At 39.0% G+C, this 18,738-nt stretch overlaps 1 protein-coding gene across 3 annotated transcripts in view; it reads left to right on the forward strand.

Moving 5' to 3' along the window:
* The window catches only part of METTL4 (methyltransferase 4, N6-adenosine), an 83,788-nt gene that overhangs the window by 45,681 nt on the left and 19,369 nt on the right, over positions 1–18,738 (forward strand). For 2 of the 3 annotated variants that reach the window (XM_075213374.1, XM_075213376.1), the window contains exons 5-7: positions 8,106–8,280; positions 8,629–8,735; positions 8,936–9,027. In XM_075213374.1, coding sequence (XP_075069475.1) covers positions 8,106–8,280; positions 8,629–8,735; positions 8,936–9,027 — 374 coding nt within the window. Of the gene's footprint in view, positions 1–8,105; positions 8,281–8,628; positions 8,736–8,935; positions 9,028–17,677; positions 18,314–18,738 lie in introns of those variants that run through there. The other variant, XM_075213375.1, reaches the window with a different exon arrangement.

Genomic DNA, 18,738 nt, shown 5'->3' on the forward strand with positions numbered 1-18,738 from the left:
GTATATGTTTGGATGAGTCTGACTTTCAGTGTGATTATATATACTCTGTTTTCTAATATTCTGAGGTGAGTTTGGCAGTCAGAAGAATTATATTTGCTTGGGGTAATCCTATATGATTTGGCATACAGTGGTATTTATGTATCGGAAAGGGTCATAAGATTAGATGAATGTGACATTTAGGTAATGATTATTATGGTGAATATGGATTTTACCTGAAATGAGTTTTCAATATGATTACCGGGGCTGAGGTCAGTCTGCTGGGGGAGATATAGGCCATGTGGGAGTCTAGCTGTTGGATATTACATAGGTGCTGAGCTGAGGGAACATAGGAGCTAAGGGGAGTCAGCCTGTTGGCAGTGAAATATGTGATTCATATACTCAGGTGTTTCAATGATATAAGCTGGGGTAAGCTTGGTTTTCATTGTGAATACTGTATATGTGTAGCATATATAATCATTTTAGTGTTAACTTATAATGATATGGATTGATAACACAGGTACATCGGATTCAACCTTTTATATATTGTAAAGTGAGTTGATCCAGGGAAAGGCAAAACAGAACCACAAGTGTGACCATTACAATTTAGCAAGATGGGGGATCGGGGGATTTCTGCCTGAGCCCAAAAATGGCAGTTGAATAAATTCCCTGGATCAATTCGCCCCATAGTGTCCTTTATTAACTTTAGCTAAAGCTTCTATTTCTTGTAAGAAAGTCATTCAGTCTAGCTTTGACTTCAGTTATTTAAATTGCCATCACCACATCATACGGCACAGCTTAACCACCCTTACAGTGAGGAATCCCAGCCTATGCTTGTGGAGAAACCTCTTGTTTTTGTATGGTCTTTGGTATGAAAATGTCATTAGACAAATATTTGTATTGACGTTAAATATATATTATTTAGGTTCCCTCTAACCTATCTTTATAAGTTAACCCTTCCATCATCTTGATTAATAAGCTTGTCTGCCTCAAAATCGCCTTGAGTTCTTCTATGTCTGTATTACATTGAGGTGGCCAAAACTGTACCCCATATTGAAGTTGTGTTCTAACTAGTGACTTACACAATGGTATTTCTAAGATAGTATCACATCCACTTTCCTCCTTTTTTGGCATCCGAGTATTCTATTCGCCTTTGTAGCCACTGCCTGGCATTGTGTGTTTCTAGTCAGCTTTCTGTCAACTAAAATTCCATGTCCTGTGTTTCCAGCTCAGTTTTATCTAGTTGCATTTCATGGAATGTTTAAATAATGTTTTTATTACCATTGCCCAAGTGCATAACCCTCCATTCATCTACATTAAATTTCATCTGCCATGTCATGGGCCAATTTGCCATTTGTCTAAATCGTTTCTGTAGCAAGTTATAATGCTGACTGGTGTAAATAAACCTACCTAGCTCAGCAGATATGAACCCCTTATATTCTGAGCCATTTAAAGGATTATTAATAAAAAGATTATAAAGGACAGGGCCCAATACTGATTCCTCTAGTACATTTCTAATAACCCAGTCTTAATATGTTCCATTTGTAACTACACTGTATCTGTTATCTTTTAATCAATTCTCTATCCATGTAAATACTTATTTCCTCTAGACCAGAGGTGTCCAAACTCAGTCGTCCAGGGCTACCAACGGTTTATGTTTTCAGGATTTCTTTAATCATGCACAGGTGAGTTCATCTATTTGGCTGGGTCAGTAATTAGCCCATCTGTTTCTACAAAGAGAAATCCTGAAAACATGAACTGTTGGTAGCCCTTGAGGACTGAGTTTGGACACCTCTGCTGTTGTCACAAACAAGGTAATAGGAAAGCCTTACCTGCTGGTATCTGCGCTTCTACGTAAGGAGGCGCAGAGTCTAACCACGCCCCAGGTTTTCACCAGGGAACCCCGCAAGGAGTTTTGGTCTTAGCCGCTGAGGCGTGTCGATCGCGGCCCTCCCAGGTAGCTACCAGCGAGGTCTGGTGAACAATCATAGTTGACAATCCGGGGTCAAAACCGAGCGGGCAACAAGGTACAGAGGAGTCAGGCAGAAGAGTAGTCAGGGAGCCAGGGGTCAAAGCCAGGATATCAAACAAGAACCAGGGATAATCCGAAGAGAGTGGTCAGGCAGGCAGGGGACAAAATCCAGTAAGGCTAGCAACTATATATATCTGAGACAGGAGCCTAGAGACCAAGCTGGGAGACTAGATACTGTGCCAGAGTCTATTTTAAATAGTGGTGCACTGGATTCCATTGGTGGGAGTGGAGGTTGGCGGTCAGATGGTCTGACCGCCGACAGGAGACACGATGTTTGGGCGCATGCACCTGAAATTCTTCCTATTCCGGAAGTGACGTCCCATTGCTAGGCAACGGGACGAGCGGCTAGAGGTAAGGCTTCCGTCCCAGCACCAGGTAAGAGTGCGGGACGGCGCCTGACAGCTGTAGACCAAATACTCTCGTCCTTCGTACCAGACTTTTAAAAGTGGAATAGTGTTACTTTTGAAAAATCAGTTTCATTACAGTTTGAAACTTAACTCCTCATAAAAACAAATCCTACTTGTTAGGGATGACTGGTCCTTCATGAAATCCTGTTGACAGTATGTTCTCAAATTAATTTCTACAATATGTTTTAGCATAACATCCCTCAAAATACCTTCAAATAATTTATTCACGACATAAGGTCTATAATTTCTCAGGTCTATAATTTCTTAGCTCCAATGTTGTTCCCTTTGGTGTGATTTTTACATCTGCTCTCTACAGATGACCCAGTTATGAGGGAGTCTACAAGCATAAGAAATAGTGGTCTATCTGTTACTGCACATAAGGGTCTATATATTAAAGTCATGTGATGTCAATCAATATGCATAGCTGCAAATCGCAGCATATTTAAACACTGTTGTAATTTACAATCCCGGGGCTGCTCTGTGAACCCCTGCGAAGTCCCAGCTCCTGCACAAACTGTTTTTGCTATTTATGGCAACCTAGTAAATAGACCCTTAGTTCTTTTAGCAAACATGGGTGAATACCACCTGGGCCAGGTGCTTTATCTGACTTAGGGGTAGATTTACTAAAACGTTTAAAAAGGAACAGTGGAAATTTTGCCCATAGCAACCAGATCAGATTCTAGTTTATAATTTTCTAGAATCATGTTTATGTGATACAGCACCTACTCTTGTGTTAGACAAGTAACATTTAATGGTGTGCATAGGCTATTGCTACTTAACCTTTTCTGCCTGGCATTTTTCCCCTTTGTCAATAGAAAAATAATCAGTTTGCACTTTAACTTCTACAACTTTTTTTCCACTTTATCATTTAGTGGGCCAAAATTGTAAGTTTATGTACTTGAACGGTTTGAGATTAGACTTTCACAGCATTGGTTGCATTATATTTCTAGACATTTTGTTCCATACTCTATGTACTTGCAACAGTAAAGTTTAGGTTTCCCATTTGGTTTATGTACTTTTGTTTGAGAGTACACATTTCCAGTCTAAGGGGGGAATTCAATCCCCCCCGAAGTACCGCAGCGTAAAAACTATTACCATTATGGACGTAAATAACGGTATTTACTGGTAATAACGGTAATAGTGCGCAGGCCGCTTTACTTTTTCAAGTAACGCGGCCCTAAGATTCAATGCTTCTCTGAGCTGATTAAACTGTCCTTCTAAAATTCAGTTATTTTAGCTACTTTACAAAACTTGTTTTATTGAAACTCAAGCCAAATGTATCAATGCTGTGATCACTATTCCCTAAATACCAAGCTCACTTGTACATTACATATAGTTGTATCTGCTTTATTAGATAGTCCAACAGTGTTCCCCTCTAGTTGGGTCATTCTTTCCACTTGCAGAAGCTAGTTGTCTTTTAAAATAGATTATTATTAGTATTATTATGTTTATTTATATAGCGCCAATCAAAGCTCTGTACAGAGAATATGTAATCATTCCCATCAGTCCCTGCACCATTGGAGCTTACAATCTAAATTACACAATAGGGTCCCATTTTATCAGAGGCCAGTTCACCTTTTAGTATGTTTTTGGACTATGGATGGAAACCTACGCAAACACGAACATAAAAACTTGACACTGATAATACACTGGCCAGGATTAAACCCATGACCCCAATGCAGTGAGGCTGCAATGCCAACCATTGTTCCACTGTTCAAATTGACTTTCTTTTACAGAACCACTACTTTAATTGTCCCTTTTATATTTAGATTGTTAAAATCACCAATGAGGAGAAGTACACTTTTCTTAATTTAATTTCAATACACTTTTTTATACTGAGTGGCTTCTCACAAGCCATACTTATTAGTTTATTTTTCTCCATGTAGATCTACCTATAAGAACTCTCCATTTTCATATTTTCATGGATATACTCCTACTAGTCAGGTCTTAAATATGTTTTTACCTACACATATTCTTCCCCCTTTTTTCTATTTCCCAAATATGCTGTATCCTTCCAAAATTATTGCCCAGCTGAGTCTCCGTTGTACCAGCTATATTAGAATTCTCTTTCCAAATCATTAATTGTAGTTCACCTTTTTTGTTTGGAAAAGAAATTAAATTTTAAATATTAAATGAAATTTGATATTTTACTGCTTTTTTCTATTTATTTTTTCCATTCATAATTTTACACACTTCCTTTTTACCTGTTCTGACCCTCAACAATTTTCCTTTACTTGTTCCAGTTCACTGTCTACACTCTCTTCCACATTGCTTCTACCTTTTCCCATAGTTCCTAGTTTAAAATCTCCTTTAGCTGTCTCCCATCTTCCCCTGGCACAGCTGCACTAGTCCCTTTAGCAGAGAATTGTCCCAGTTCTAGGGCCTGATTCATTAAGGATCTTAACTTGAGAAACTTCTTATTTCAGTCTCCTGGATAAAACCATGTTACAATGCAAGGGGTGCAAATTAGTATTCTGTTTTGCACATAAGTTAAATAATGCCTGTTTTTTCATGTAGCACACAAATATCAACTTTAAATTTCAGTGTACAAATAAGCTATCAAGTATTTGTGTGCTACATGAAAAAACAGTCAGTATTTAACTTATGTGCAAAACAGAATACTAATTTGCACCCCTTGCATTGTAACATGGTTTTGTTCAGGAGACTGAAATAAGAAGTTTCTCAAGTTAAGATCCTTAATGAATCAGGCCCCTAGTTTTCTAAAATCCTCCTTCCTAAATCAACTTCTCAGATACCATATTAACTACCCTAAGCTCCCACTCTATTTCCATTGTTTAGGTTAGTTTACAGCCTAGTTCCCTGAAATAGTGTTTGAAGACTGTCCACATACCTCTAACTTTGTCATTGATACCACTGTGTACCATGAACTTTGGGTCCTCCTTAGCCCCTCCTAAAACTATTTACCACCAGATTCATAATATGCCAAACCCAAGCCTCTTGGACCCAAGAAGCTGTTTGGAATTCAAAGTCCTAGAGACAGATTACTGTTCTGCCTTCCTAATAATGAAATTCCCTACAACTAGCACCTCTTTGCCCTTCACTAATCTCATGTTCCCATCCTTTTTAGAGCAGTCATTCCCCATATTGCTAGTGATGCAGCTGCTACTCCTGATCTGACATCCCTCAATGTCAGCCAATTTGGCTTATGTATTGTGGGTGTCAGATCAAGACTACTTTCCCTGACACTCTTTCTTTGACCCTGCCTTCTAATTGTGAACCAGCTATCTACCTCAAGCAGTGCCTTCTCAATGAGCAACAAACTCCTCTTCATATTATTAGTGGCCCTGTTTGTTGCCAGTTGCTCATTTAGATCCAGGATCTGGGCTCAGCAGCAGGACTACTACTCCTTTTCTATGCACTCATCATTTCTAGTCTTGATTACTGCAACCTTCTCCTCACCGGCCTCCCCCGCTCCCACCTCACCCACCTTTGTTCTATACTCAATGTGGCTGTGAGACCTATCTTCCTTTCACACCGCTCCTCTTCTGCCTTCCTTCTCTGTTTTGCCTATAATGCCTCTTCTTCCCCTATAGAATTCTTTTCAAGCTCCTCACCTTCACTTACAATGCCCTCTCCCACTCAACTGACCCATATTTTTCCAACCTCCTCTTCATTCACACTCCCTCCCGCTCCTTGAGCTCGGCCATTGACGTCACCTTTCCCCCACTCTGATCACCTCTTCCCATTCTTGAATCCAATACTTCTCTCGAGCTGCTCACCTCCACTGGAATGACCTACCACGCTCCATCCGACTGTCTCCTAATTTGTGCTACTTCAAACGGACACTAAAACTCACCTTTTCCTCAAACCCTACCAGCCAGCCACCTAAAGATCTCTCCAAGCTCGTTCTCATCACATCTCTTTCCGGCCACTATACTCGCTCCTCCTGTGCTTGATGCCCTCTACTGACTCCCCTTTGTGCCTGCTGTCTGTTTGTCCTCTCTTTAGGATCTAAGCTCTTATGAGCAGTGTCCTCTTCCCTCCTGTCTCTCTACCTACTCTTCTGCTCCAACTTCACTATAATTGCTATGTCTGGAGCTTCTGAAGTCTTGGTACTTGTTTATTGTTCTGTACTGTTTTCCCTGTATGGTTTACTGTTTGTATTGTGTACGGCGCTGTGGATATCTATAAATAAATTATAAATAAAGGATAATAATAATAATACTACAGTGGTGCAGGGCATGTGGCCAGTGCAAGGTCTGGAAGGGTGGGGATGGGGGCTGGCAATGGTTATTCCCACCTCCAAGGCTCTGGCTCCCACCGAGACCCCAGCTCTGATCCCCAAAGAACAGAGTGGAGGATTCTTCTGAGCCAATATATGTTTTTGTTTTTCAAGAGCATCACAGCAGTGGGCCCAGAGGTCTAGAGCGGCTTCTCTGCGCCTCTACGCCAATTGTGCTATTGGGTCCAGCGATGCCTGTTCTGCCTGTCTAGGCTTCTTACAAATCATTGTTCACATTTCTGCAGTAGCACATGATGTACACTGGGTGGCATTACCAATCAACACATAACATACATTACTCTAGTGGTTTTGTGCAGCCTTTATTTCCAACCTATATCTTGACCTTAGCCTATACACAAAGTTCTGAAAATGAGAAGGAACAAAAAGTAAATCATTGCTATGCTTTAGCAATATTGTCATAGACACAGGTATAGTCCCCCAGAGTTTTTTTTCCTAGAGTGAATGTAAAGAGCACTGCTAATCAAGTTAATCCTAAAACCCTCGGGCATTGTGGCAGAAGATGGTTCATTTTTATCTATGAATTACTATGATTTAGGCATGGTGCTCCAAATTACAGTAAATTCCCTTCTTATTATAGATTGTACGCTCTTTTGGGGAAGGAAGAACAATTTCCTCTCATTACTGTCTAACTACTTTTCTTACATTTTGAACTTCTTCCCAAGTCTTTAGCTTGTTATCTTGTAGGGCACTGCAAGCTTCGGTGGTGCCATATAACAGCGAGCATAATACAGGCTTACATGTGGAGGTCCTTATATAGATTATTTTGAAGGATCATTTTTATATATCCATGCCACTACATATACAATTAGCTAGCTCTTAAATAATAAAATGCCAGTAAACGTGTTTTTGAAAAAAAAAAATGTTAGGGGAAATGATTGCCAAGATTTGGTATTGCACCACTGGCTGTGCAAGCTGTTTAATGCAACTTCTGTTTTTGTTGTTTTTATCTCAACAGTAGTGTTTCCACTTGAATAGTTTTCCTTGTCTCCTTTCATTTGTGAATATCTTATAAGACTATATTTGTAATACACCTTCTTTTTTTAACAGCCATTCTTAAAATGCACCCTTTTAAGGAAGCTGTCCTTTGAATTATTTAAGGACATACAGTTGAGTCTGAAAGCACTTTACTGTCTATTTGCTATTTATATGCTGCTATCACATCCGTCATCATAATGGAAGTAGTAAGTTATTTGTGAAGGAGCTATCCAGACAAACAGACAACGAAAGCGTATCATGAGTTATGTAATTGTTTCAGCCACCAGGTGTCACTGTTGTCTTTTATGTGATTGTATAACACAGAAATAACGTATTTCTTTTGGGCACACATGTGCTTGATAGTATAGACCCACTGATAAATAACTAATTGTTTTACATGTATTGGTAGCCAAATATATAGGGTTCCAATTAAGTTTGTTTTTTTCTTTAGATATAGTTCTTTAACTCCATTGGAAATTAAACAACTTCCCATACCTGCGCTGGCTGCCCAAAATTGCCTTGTTGTTACTTGGGTGACCAATAGGCAGAAACATTTGAGGTTTGTGAAAGAAGAACTGTACCCACATTGGTCAATCAGAACCCTTGCAGAATGGCACTGGGTGAAGGTAAGACAATATTGTTTCAAGTAGAACTAAATACAAAAAAATGAAAACATTTATTTTCGATTAAGGTAGTTTATATTTATTTGTGGAATTGAATAGCATGGGACCAATCATTACAGTAAAACTGCTCCTTCATAACAGCTGTCTAATGATGCTAATTAACGCAGCTTTCTGATGAAATAATAAAACATTTGTTAGCTATGAGTGCATATTAAACACGGTCTTTGTTTATCTAAATGAGACATATCTGTCTTTATTTGGTAGCACAGAATGATGAATGAGTTTTCTGTCAACTTTTAGAACTGCCTCAAAAATTGTTCATTAAACTGTTTCATGAATGTTGTTTATCAGATAACCCGATCTGGAGAATTTGTATTTCCAATTCATTCTGCCCATAAAAAACCTTATGAAATTATGGTACTTGGACGACTAATGAATACTGATAATTCTGCAGCAAGGTAAAAATATTTTTTTTGTGTAAATGTTTACTGTTCCATTACTAAATTTGCGTTTGACTGCAACTTCTTATTTTCCTTTCTGACGGAGTCACCAAACGTCTTAGTGCTAAACTGTGTACTTTAAATCTAGATGGTTATTCCCTTGGAAAAAACTAATGGTTTATATGTAAAACATATTATTTTGTTTTTTTACCTGCTAGAGAATCCGAGAAAGATGTACCTCTTTTTCCACAACACAAGATTATAGTCAGTGTGCCATGCAAACTTCACTCCCACAAGCCACCTCTCACTGGTATGTCAGTCTCTTTAAAATATAACCTTGGTTTATAATTGTTGTAAAGGGAAAATTTATATATATCCTATCAGTGTTCTGAATTCCATGTGAAATGGTGATTTTCTTTTGCATGCACTACTTTTTTAATTCATTAACTGAAATTGAAAGAAAGGTTTTGGGTTTTTTCACCCACCATTTCCACTTTAATGAGCGGTTCTTCCAAACTGGTCTGAGAGTTCAAACATCACTACCACTACTGATACCAATAGTGACGTTTTGATCATCTCTATAGATGGAAGGATATTCTGATTCGTCAATTAATAAGTGGACGCCCAAGATATGTGGGACAATCATGCTGCTGGGATTATAAAATAGTAACCTTGGACAATGAAAAATATTCCTGGTTTTACAAATAAATGGTGTCTTTGGAATTAAGTAAAATGAATAATCTAATAACATTTTATTAACTATTTTCTGAAGCCTAATTATTACACGGGGAAAGTCCATGGGTTGTGGAATAAAAAAAAATGTACAATTCATGCTATAAGAGTCATTTACAACCCATGAAATCTGCAGACATGCAACACAAGTGCCAATATCCCAGTATAAGAGATATCTCTCTGGTTCTGTCCCAGCTCAAAACTTTTTTTTACTTAACTGCATGATTACATAAATAAGTGTAGTTCAAGACTATGCAAAACATAATATCAATACACACACACGAGGAATCAAAGGCGGACCTAGATTTTTTATTTAGGAGGAGGGAGATTTATTTTCCCACTCCTTTTTTGCTCCGAGTCTGCGGCTACACACTATATGCTTTGGCTTGTTGGAAGAGACAGGCAAATTATGCTGCTCAGCCACTGTGATTGTGTTTAAAGCACCATCTCTGCCTGCCTCTCAGCCAACAGGCACATGTATATAGTGTGTGGCTTCAGGCAGCCAGTCCCTTCCGGGGGGCAATTGCCCTCCCCCTCTGAAACCACCACTGCAATGAATATATATAAAACAACATTGAATTTACCTGATTGTTTAGGAAGTATTTCAGTGATGGTGTTCCCATTCTTTTGTCTTACTGCCAGCTGTGGCAGCAGTCCAATCCAGGCTTCACCCCATTTTCGTGGGCACACACCAGTGTGTGAACCTCCAGACCAATACCTAGTGTACTTTCCCTGTGAGTGGCAATTCCAAAATCTTCCTCCGTCTAGCATTCCCTCCTTCACAGTATTCAAGGCTAGCCAGAACCATACGCCCCAGCCAGTCCTGTTTCCAACGTCAGCCGTTTTGTATTGTGTTAGGAATCTTATACCCTCTGTAGGTTCCCACATTATGGCCCCTGGGAATATGAGTGTTGGGTACCCCACACCAGTTCCCGGTTTCTGAATTGGTCTAAGAAAGTGCTATTGTTAAGTAATACATGGGGTGCTGTTTTTGCATTTGTTTATTTTTGGATTTTATTGCTAGCCTTTGGGTGTGGGTGGTTATTGAGGGTTGATATAAGTCACCAATCACATGTCTGTTACTTATACAATACATGTGTGTTGACTGCATAGAGTGTGTAAGTTACAGGTGTACTAAGATTGATATATCATAATTCTGAGTTATACCTGAGTTAAACAGTAGGAAAACATTCTATCTTCTATCACTGCTGGAAGAGGACATAATTTATTACTCTCCAGTGAGTTCTACTGCCCTCATATACCTGCTTTGTACACAATATCCTACTGACCTGTTAGCATGGATAAGATCACTGCTGATTTATTGAACTGCTTCAAAACCTTGTCTGTCATTTAATTTCGCAGGTTGTCCACTCTTATTCATCTGTATTACCATGTTATTCATCTATACTGCCACATATCTCTAATCACACTACACTGACTGTTTTCCTTGTCTCTCCACACCGCCCCATCTTCCTCTCCTACCTCCTATCCTACCTCTCTTCCCCATCCTCCCTTCCCAAAATCCATACATACTTCAACCTACTCTATCACCACTTCCTAAACCTATCCTTCTGCCATTTCCATTGCTTAGCCACCACCTATTTGCTACCTACCGGGACCACTAAGCTCAATGTCCTTTTAGCTGCTAATGTTTCTCCCTACTCCCTTGCTATAGTCCGTAAGCTCTGCTGGGCAGTGCCCTCTACCCTATGTCTGCCGCCCACTCTGTCGTTCTTGTTTGTCTCTGTCATGTCTTATGCTCAATTGTTTCTATATGTTATTGGATTTGTTCTGGTAATTGCATCCATACATTTATTATTTTGTGCTGTACTCATGCACATGTTTACTGTTTTAATATCCATAATAGCTGCACGACTATGCCAAGTAGTACGGAATCTGTGGGCCATACAACTAAATTATGATTCTGTATGCATGGAGTACATCTAAAATGACAGCTTCAGCATCACCTTCTGATGTAATTTTCATATGTTTAACTCAGAGCTTTAATAGTCTTTTAAAGAACATCAGGCTACATATTCAAGTTTTAAAAATATACAAAAAAACCCCTCAAGTGCATGATCACCTTTATATTCATATAATCCGTATGAAGACATGGCTGACCTTGACATTAATGTACCACTGATTCATATTCTGGCTGGTTCAAAGAAAACCACCTGAAATACACACATTCATGATAGAGCATGGTACGGAATATTGATATATTTATATACATTCCTTTGGGATATTTGGCTTACAAACCTATAACTTGAGTTTTACTGAAGGTAGTACAAAGATGGAATATTCTTGCTTTTAGTTGCAATGTTTTGTTCTTATATTCCTGTGTACCTGACATTGGGCTTTCAAATTGTAATAATTTGTATTAAAAAAACAATGTATGCTAATTAATAGCTAACTAGACATTTAATAGCTAGACAATTAATAGCTAGCTAGACATTACAAGCTTTTGCAACCAATGCCAACTCTTCAGTGGTGGATAACGAAAGCTTGCTATTCAGTTAGATAGTTATTAATGGTTTCATTTACATACAACTTTTCAACTATAAAATTGATTGTGAATCAGTTCTTCTAGCCGCACTGGTTTAAACCAAACTGGACTTAAATTGCAGCAGTACAAATTAAACATAAAAACATAACTAGAAGTTAAACATAACAATTTTGTTCAAGGCAGACAGAGACCTAAGGTAGAGATGACCCTGCTTGTGAGAGCTTACAGTCTATAGAGAGAGGGAAAGTAGAGAAAGTAGGAGACAGTGGGAAAAAGTGGACATGACAGGTAAAGTGTGTAGAGTTAATATTCTATGGGGAGTAGGGTAGGCTGTAGTGAAGAGGTGGGTGTTGAGAGAGCACTTAAAAGATTGGAGGTTGGGGAGAGTCTGTTGAGGCTGGGAAGGTAGTTCCATAAATGGGGAGCAGTGTGGGAGAAGTCTTGAAGGTGGAGGAGAACTGACAGGTGGTCATTAAAGGGGAGGATAGGAATAGGTCATGGGCTTAGTGGAAAGTATATGTCGTGATGAGGTCAGAGACTTATGAAGTGGAGACACTGGTAAGGGCTTTGTAGTTGAGGGTGAGCAAGTTGAATTGATTTCTGGAGGGATTGGGGAGCCAATGAAAGTTGTTTGCAGAGTGAGTGCAGTAGATGAGTAGCGGCAGGAGGGAAGACTAGCCTCTCCGCTTAAAATTCATCTTTACTTTATTTATTGTTTTCTGTGAGTGCTCATGATTGTTATGAATTTACTTTAGCTAACTAATAGCGGCAATAAAAGGTCTGGTCCAACTGCAGAATGGCCAGATATGTGCAGTTTGGCCATCCATGTATTTGATCTTATTGTGATAATAAATTATTTTCTCTTCTCACTATGTAAGACAACACTAGAATCTGGAATAGTTCTATGCAAATGTCATGTCTCACTCCATTACAGTCTCCTTGTTAATTGACAGACTAAAGGGGGATAACTTAACTACTACTTGTTTCAAAAGCATACAATACCAGTCGTGGGTCTCTGCACAACTGCCTCTTTTTATTGTCCCAGATGCTGTTCTGTGGTGCAGAAATAGTTCAGTCAGTTGTATCTGAAGAACTACTTGCCAAACACATTGCTGCAAGAACTTAGGGGATCATCCTAAATAACTACAACTTATTCCATGACATCAAGATCTCTTTTTACTACTTAGGATTTTGTGCATAGTGGCACAGAAATCCAGTTAGGTAGTAAGAAATGATGCACTGACAAGTTGTTCAGGTGAACAAAACAAAGATAAAGAAAAATCCAGGCCCCACATAAGCATCCCTTAGTAACACTTAGGAAATATACTGTATTCCCAGAGAGTGTCTCCTAGTAATCACTCTGGCAGCTTCTACAATTTCCAAGCTGAGCTGTAGTTCTCTTTTAACATAAAATGTACCACGTGCTAAATTATGTTTCTCAACCCTCTAATCAACCTCCCTTTCTAGTGCCTGGTAATGTTATCCCTGTCTGTGCACATGTGAATTAGTGTAATTGACTGAGTTTGTAATTATCCCATTTGTGTTCAGACAGGCATACCCTTGGCATGCTAGGGTTACTTTAGAGATGTAAATTGCTGTGCTAGAGAAAATTAAATCTCTTGAATCCTAAAAAGGCTGTATATCTATTGAACTAAAGTGCAGTACATGTCACATGGGTCATTGTTTTATTCCTTGTTTTTTTGGGAAAATTAAAAAAACTTCCTGGGTAAAGTGATAGTATAATAACAATTAGGTTTACTGTAATTCAGAATTTGTTAATGGAATTAAAAATTGATTAAGACAATAGAGCGTATACCACTTGTATTTGGTATTTATGTCTGATCCACATGTATTGTCTTAACGTAAACATCTTTTATCAGATTTACATATTTCAAAGCCTAGTATTTTAACTGGATTGTCTGTTTCTGTTAAATTGTAACTCAAATTGTAATCTTAATCTCCTATAGTCTTTGCAATTTGTTGTTACATAGAATTAGCTATTCCATATTTCCATTTGTATTCTAATCAACACTGGCCAGGATGTAAAACAGCATTTGGAGCCGTGACTTCCATCTCTCAGAGATGCTGTCTTGCTGCCCCTGCCTCAGTTTTGTGCTATGTGAAGGACCACAATATGCCCACCATGTTCTCTTTCATAACAGGTTGCCATGTTAGTTGGCAAGTTACCAGTATTTGTGTTTACAGAGTGGGAATGACAGACTTCCAAACCTGTCTGCAGAGACATGCTCCGTGTGGATTGTTGTATTCATACAAATGGACAGGGTTAGTGATGCTACAGCAGTTTGTTGTCAGCTTTTTGATCTATATCATTTCTCATTGAGACATGTTCCTAAACATGTGAGATGTGACTTCAGCTGTTTGTAAGTAGTAATGCTGTAGTTAGTGTTACTATATTGCAGAGCTGCTGTGGAATCTCAGGTTAACACTGAACAATGTACTTTATGTATACAATTTTTGTTCATTGATCATAGCAATATCATACACACAGATTACAAGTGTCTTATCTTGCAGTTACTGTGAGGGCTACTAACAAACACTTTAACAATGAGGGGGAACAGAGTGCTGGAGTACATCAGAACTTCTGCAGTACAGAGAAAATATAATATTTATAACGATACTTATTAATGTGAGAAGAACTACAGAACGTACAATATAATTCTTTGATTTCACATTCTAACAGAAAACAAATTGTAGATAAGATTAGATATATGTTAGGTATTGTGTTCCAAATTAATTATACATCCTTATCTGGAAAATCCCCTTATTCATAGTATTGGGGTTTAGGTATTATTTAAACATTCTATAAAGTTATATACAATTGTATATTGCAATGCATGTAGTTCCTAAACCGTTGAACGCTTTTGCTCTGGTGCTCCTATTTCATCAGGATGGCCACTGTCTTGATCTTGTTTTCTCTAGACTATGCTCAGTTTCTCATTTCCTTAACACTCCTTTCCCCCTCTCGGATCATCACCTTATTAGCTACTCGCTCACCCCCAGTTCTTCACTCTCCCTAGTGTCAATCTCTCCAAGCCTCCTCACAACCGCAGGAATTTCAACTCTATTGATCTTCAACAGTTTTCCACCTCTCTCCAACACCTTCTCTCCCCAATTTCTACATTCTCCTCCCCTGATCGGGCAGTACCCCATTTTCATCAAACCCTAGCAACTGCCCTGGATCAAGTGGCTTCAGCGACACTACATGCTTCATCTTTCAAAAACTGAATTAATAATATTCCCACCCAAAAACAGTAGCTTCCTGCCTGACATTTCTATTTCTGTTGATAACATGACCATAATCCCACCCCACAAGCTCGTTGCCTAGGTGTAATCCTTGATTCACAACTGTCGTTTATTTCCCACATCAACTCTATATCTAAATCATGTTACATACACCTAAAGAACATTTCCAGAATACGCACATATATATGACACAAGACACCGCAAAAACATTAATTCATGCACTCATCATCTCCTGCATCGACTATTGCAATTCCCTCCTTACTGGTCTTACCAAAGTCAGACTTGAACCCCTACAATCTATTTTGCATGCAGCGGCTAGATTGATTTTCCTTATTAACCGTTATTCCTCTGCTGACCCACTCTGTCAATCTCTACATTGGCTGCCTGTATTTCAACGAATCCAATATAAAATTCTTCTACTAACATACAAAGCCATCAATAAAATTGCACCGACATACATTTCCTCACTTTTCTCAAAATATCTCCCAACTCGACACCTCCGTTCTGCACAAGATCTGCGTCTCTCTTCCACTCTCATCACATCCTCCCACTCTCGGTTACAGGACTTTTTTCGGGCTGCACCCACTTTGTGGAATTCCCTCCCTCGCACAGTAAGACTTTCCTCTAGTCTTCAAATCTTCAAGCGTTCACTGAAAACCCACCTCTTCAGACAAGGTTATGATATTCCTCAACCACCATCTTAATTTCCCTAGATTACCCTATTACCATCCTCTACACTGCTAATGCAAGACAACAACCCTCTGACCAACATTGCAACACACACATCCCACTCAATACTATTACCTTTGCGTTCTAGCTGGTCCATTGTGCAATATGATGTAGCACATGTCCTTGTGTTTCTATCTCCCATTGTCCTATATATTGTAAGCTTGCGAGCAGGGTTCTCTTACCTCTCTGTCTGTATGTATTACCCAGTATTATCTTATCAATGTTTGTTCCCAATTGTAAAGCGCTATGGAATTTGCTGGCGCTATATAAATAAATGATGATGATGATGATTTCATACGTAGAAATTTGTGGACAGTTTTTATGTACAGGCTGAATTTCTGATCACGTAAGTAGTGATACCAGAAGATTATTAAAAACACAGTTGTCAAAATACTACAGGACAAGATTTTAAATACAACAAGAAATATGAAACAATGTTAATATATTTTAAGTTAATTTATATTGCTCAAATGAGATATATCCACTGAAACTGGAATAAAGATGGAAAATGATGTTTTTCATTGTAAGGGTAGTTGAGCTGGGATTCCCTACTAACGGATGTGTTTATTCCAAATTCACTAAATAGATATAAAAAATAAATATGTGGCTATTATTAATAAATAGCATATTTGGGATTGATCAGGGAACTAATCCAATTACCAAGTATTGAGTCAAGAAGGAATTTTTCCCATCTTAAAAAATTGGCCAAATCCCGCTGGCAGTGGGTCATCACAGCTAGAAACTAGAACTTGTTGAGCTCATGTCTTATTTCAAACTTCCTCACTATATTAATATGTATAAAGCTATAGTTTTAATCGCTCTGCACATGCCCAGAACCTGACGATATGCCAGTAAACGCAGCAACATCCAATTCATCTTCCAACGAGAAGGACCCTTAATGTACTTCAATTTCAGGGGTGGTACAGGGAGGGTACTGGGCATATCCACGTAGTCAATGCACAGTTAAGGGTATGCCAAGCTCGAGCACACACAGCAACACCCGATTCAAGCTTTGGGCATCTCAGGTACATGTTTTTCAGTCGTATCACTTGCACCAGTTACAGGTCAGGTGTAAGTGCCTATTACTAGTGATGACAGCTGTGTCTGGATGCTAGAATATGTGTCTGCAGTCAGGGAAACTGTCAAAATGCATTTTATGCATAGTAGACATTAAAAAATTCCCGATGTATTGTGTGGAAAAAATGCTAATGTTAATGTTTTGTTATTAATGACTATATTATTAACAGGTGAAATCAATATAATTTGGGTTTTTTCTGTTATATTCCACATATATATCAGATGTATCCTGTGGTGTATTGCCTGTTAGAGTAGAGCACACCTAGACCCGTATTCAATAACTGACGTACTTTTACATCTGCTCCTTCTTGAATATGAATGTGTGTATGCCCGATTTAAGTGCAGTCTTATTAAAACAAATGCAGTTTGTGTTAGTTTTGCTTGCCTTAATGAATCAGGCCCTTAGTGGGTTTCATAGGCTGTCTATGTCAAGACTGTCCAACTGTTCACCCATATGCCACATTCAGTCACATTTATTTGGCTTCCTGGCTGCACTAAATCACAGTCAACCAGTCACCAAACCAGTATGAGTCACATAGTCATTATTCTCAGGAAGGGCTGAAATGTTCAGGAACACTTTTTAATTAGAGCAGAATGGTGTTGATTTAACACCATTCTGCTTTGTGTAATTAACATGTACCCTTCTGTTCAGCTTCTCCCTCCACTTCTACTTACCTCACTGGACAAGCTTCGGGAAACTTTAACCAAGACAGAACAATTTTCCACCACAGCTCAGCTGACAGCCTCTGTGTACTGGCACCGAACTCAGGGTGGGCATTGCTGAATGGGGAAAACTAGAAGCAGGGGAGAATAGACTGTAGAGAATTGAGAGACAGCCAAACAAGCGTGCATCTAGGAGGATATTATACATTCAAGATCAGAGAAGACGACAAGAGACTAGCTCTAGAGTACCCTCCTATAACTTGCAACATCTCTGCCTAAATTGGTGAGCATCCTACTAATATTTGGACATTAAGAAAAATGCTATGTTCAGAAGCTCTAGCAACTTAGTTTGTCTGTCAGGCATGGACAAAGTAGGCAATGCACTCTGAAGCAATCATGCGTAGCAGGGAAATAGCATTTTCCATAGTAAGCTATGTGCTGCTGAAATTTACTCCAGAGGTTGGCTGTGATAGCTGTTCATTCAGAGAACCTGCTTCCCACCACACGCTGACTATGAATCATCCACATGAAGGCCATGCTCCACCCACTTCAACAGGAGGAGTTGCACCATAGCAGGTCCCATGGCTTTTTGCTTACACCCCTATCCACAAACACCATTAGAACAGAAATGTGTCACTCTATATGGATATACTTATATCATGTGGACATTGCTCAAGATTTTACTACTGCTAATACTCATCATGCTAAAGTCAGTCTGCCTTTCTTTTTCGTCCAATCTGGTCTCCTGTATTGCACCACCTTTCTAGTTTTGTGTTCCAGCTGTAGGTGTCATAGATTTTCTTACACTATATGGAGGGAATTCAATTTCCCCCCCGAAGTACGGCCGCGTTAAACGTATTACCTGAGCTGCGAGCAAAAAGCCGTCGTTAAAACTACCGTAATAACGGTAATACTGCGCAGGCCGCGTTCCCTTTTCAAGTAGCGCGGCCAATTGAATTCCCCCCTATATGTGGTATATAGCTAAATTAAACACAAAACCTACAGACAACTGCAGTAGCTGTACTTTTGAAAGCTATGATTGGGTAATGC

This window comes from Mixophyes fleayi, chromosome 5, assembly GCF_038048845.1.
Source record: "Mixophyes fleayi isolate aMixFle1 chromosome 5, aMixFle1.hap1, whole genome shotgun sequence".
Classification (NCBI taxonomy): Eukaryota; Metazoa; Chordata; class Amphibia; order Anura; family Limnodynastidae; genus Mixophyes; species Mixophyes fleayi.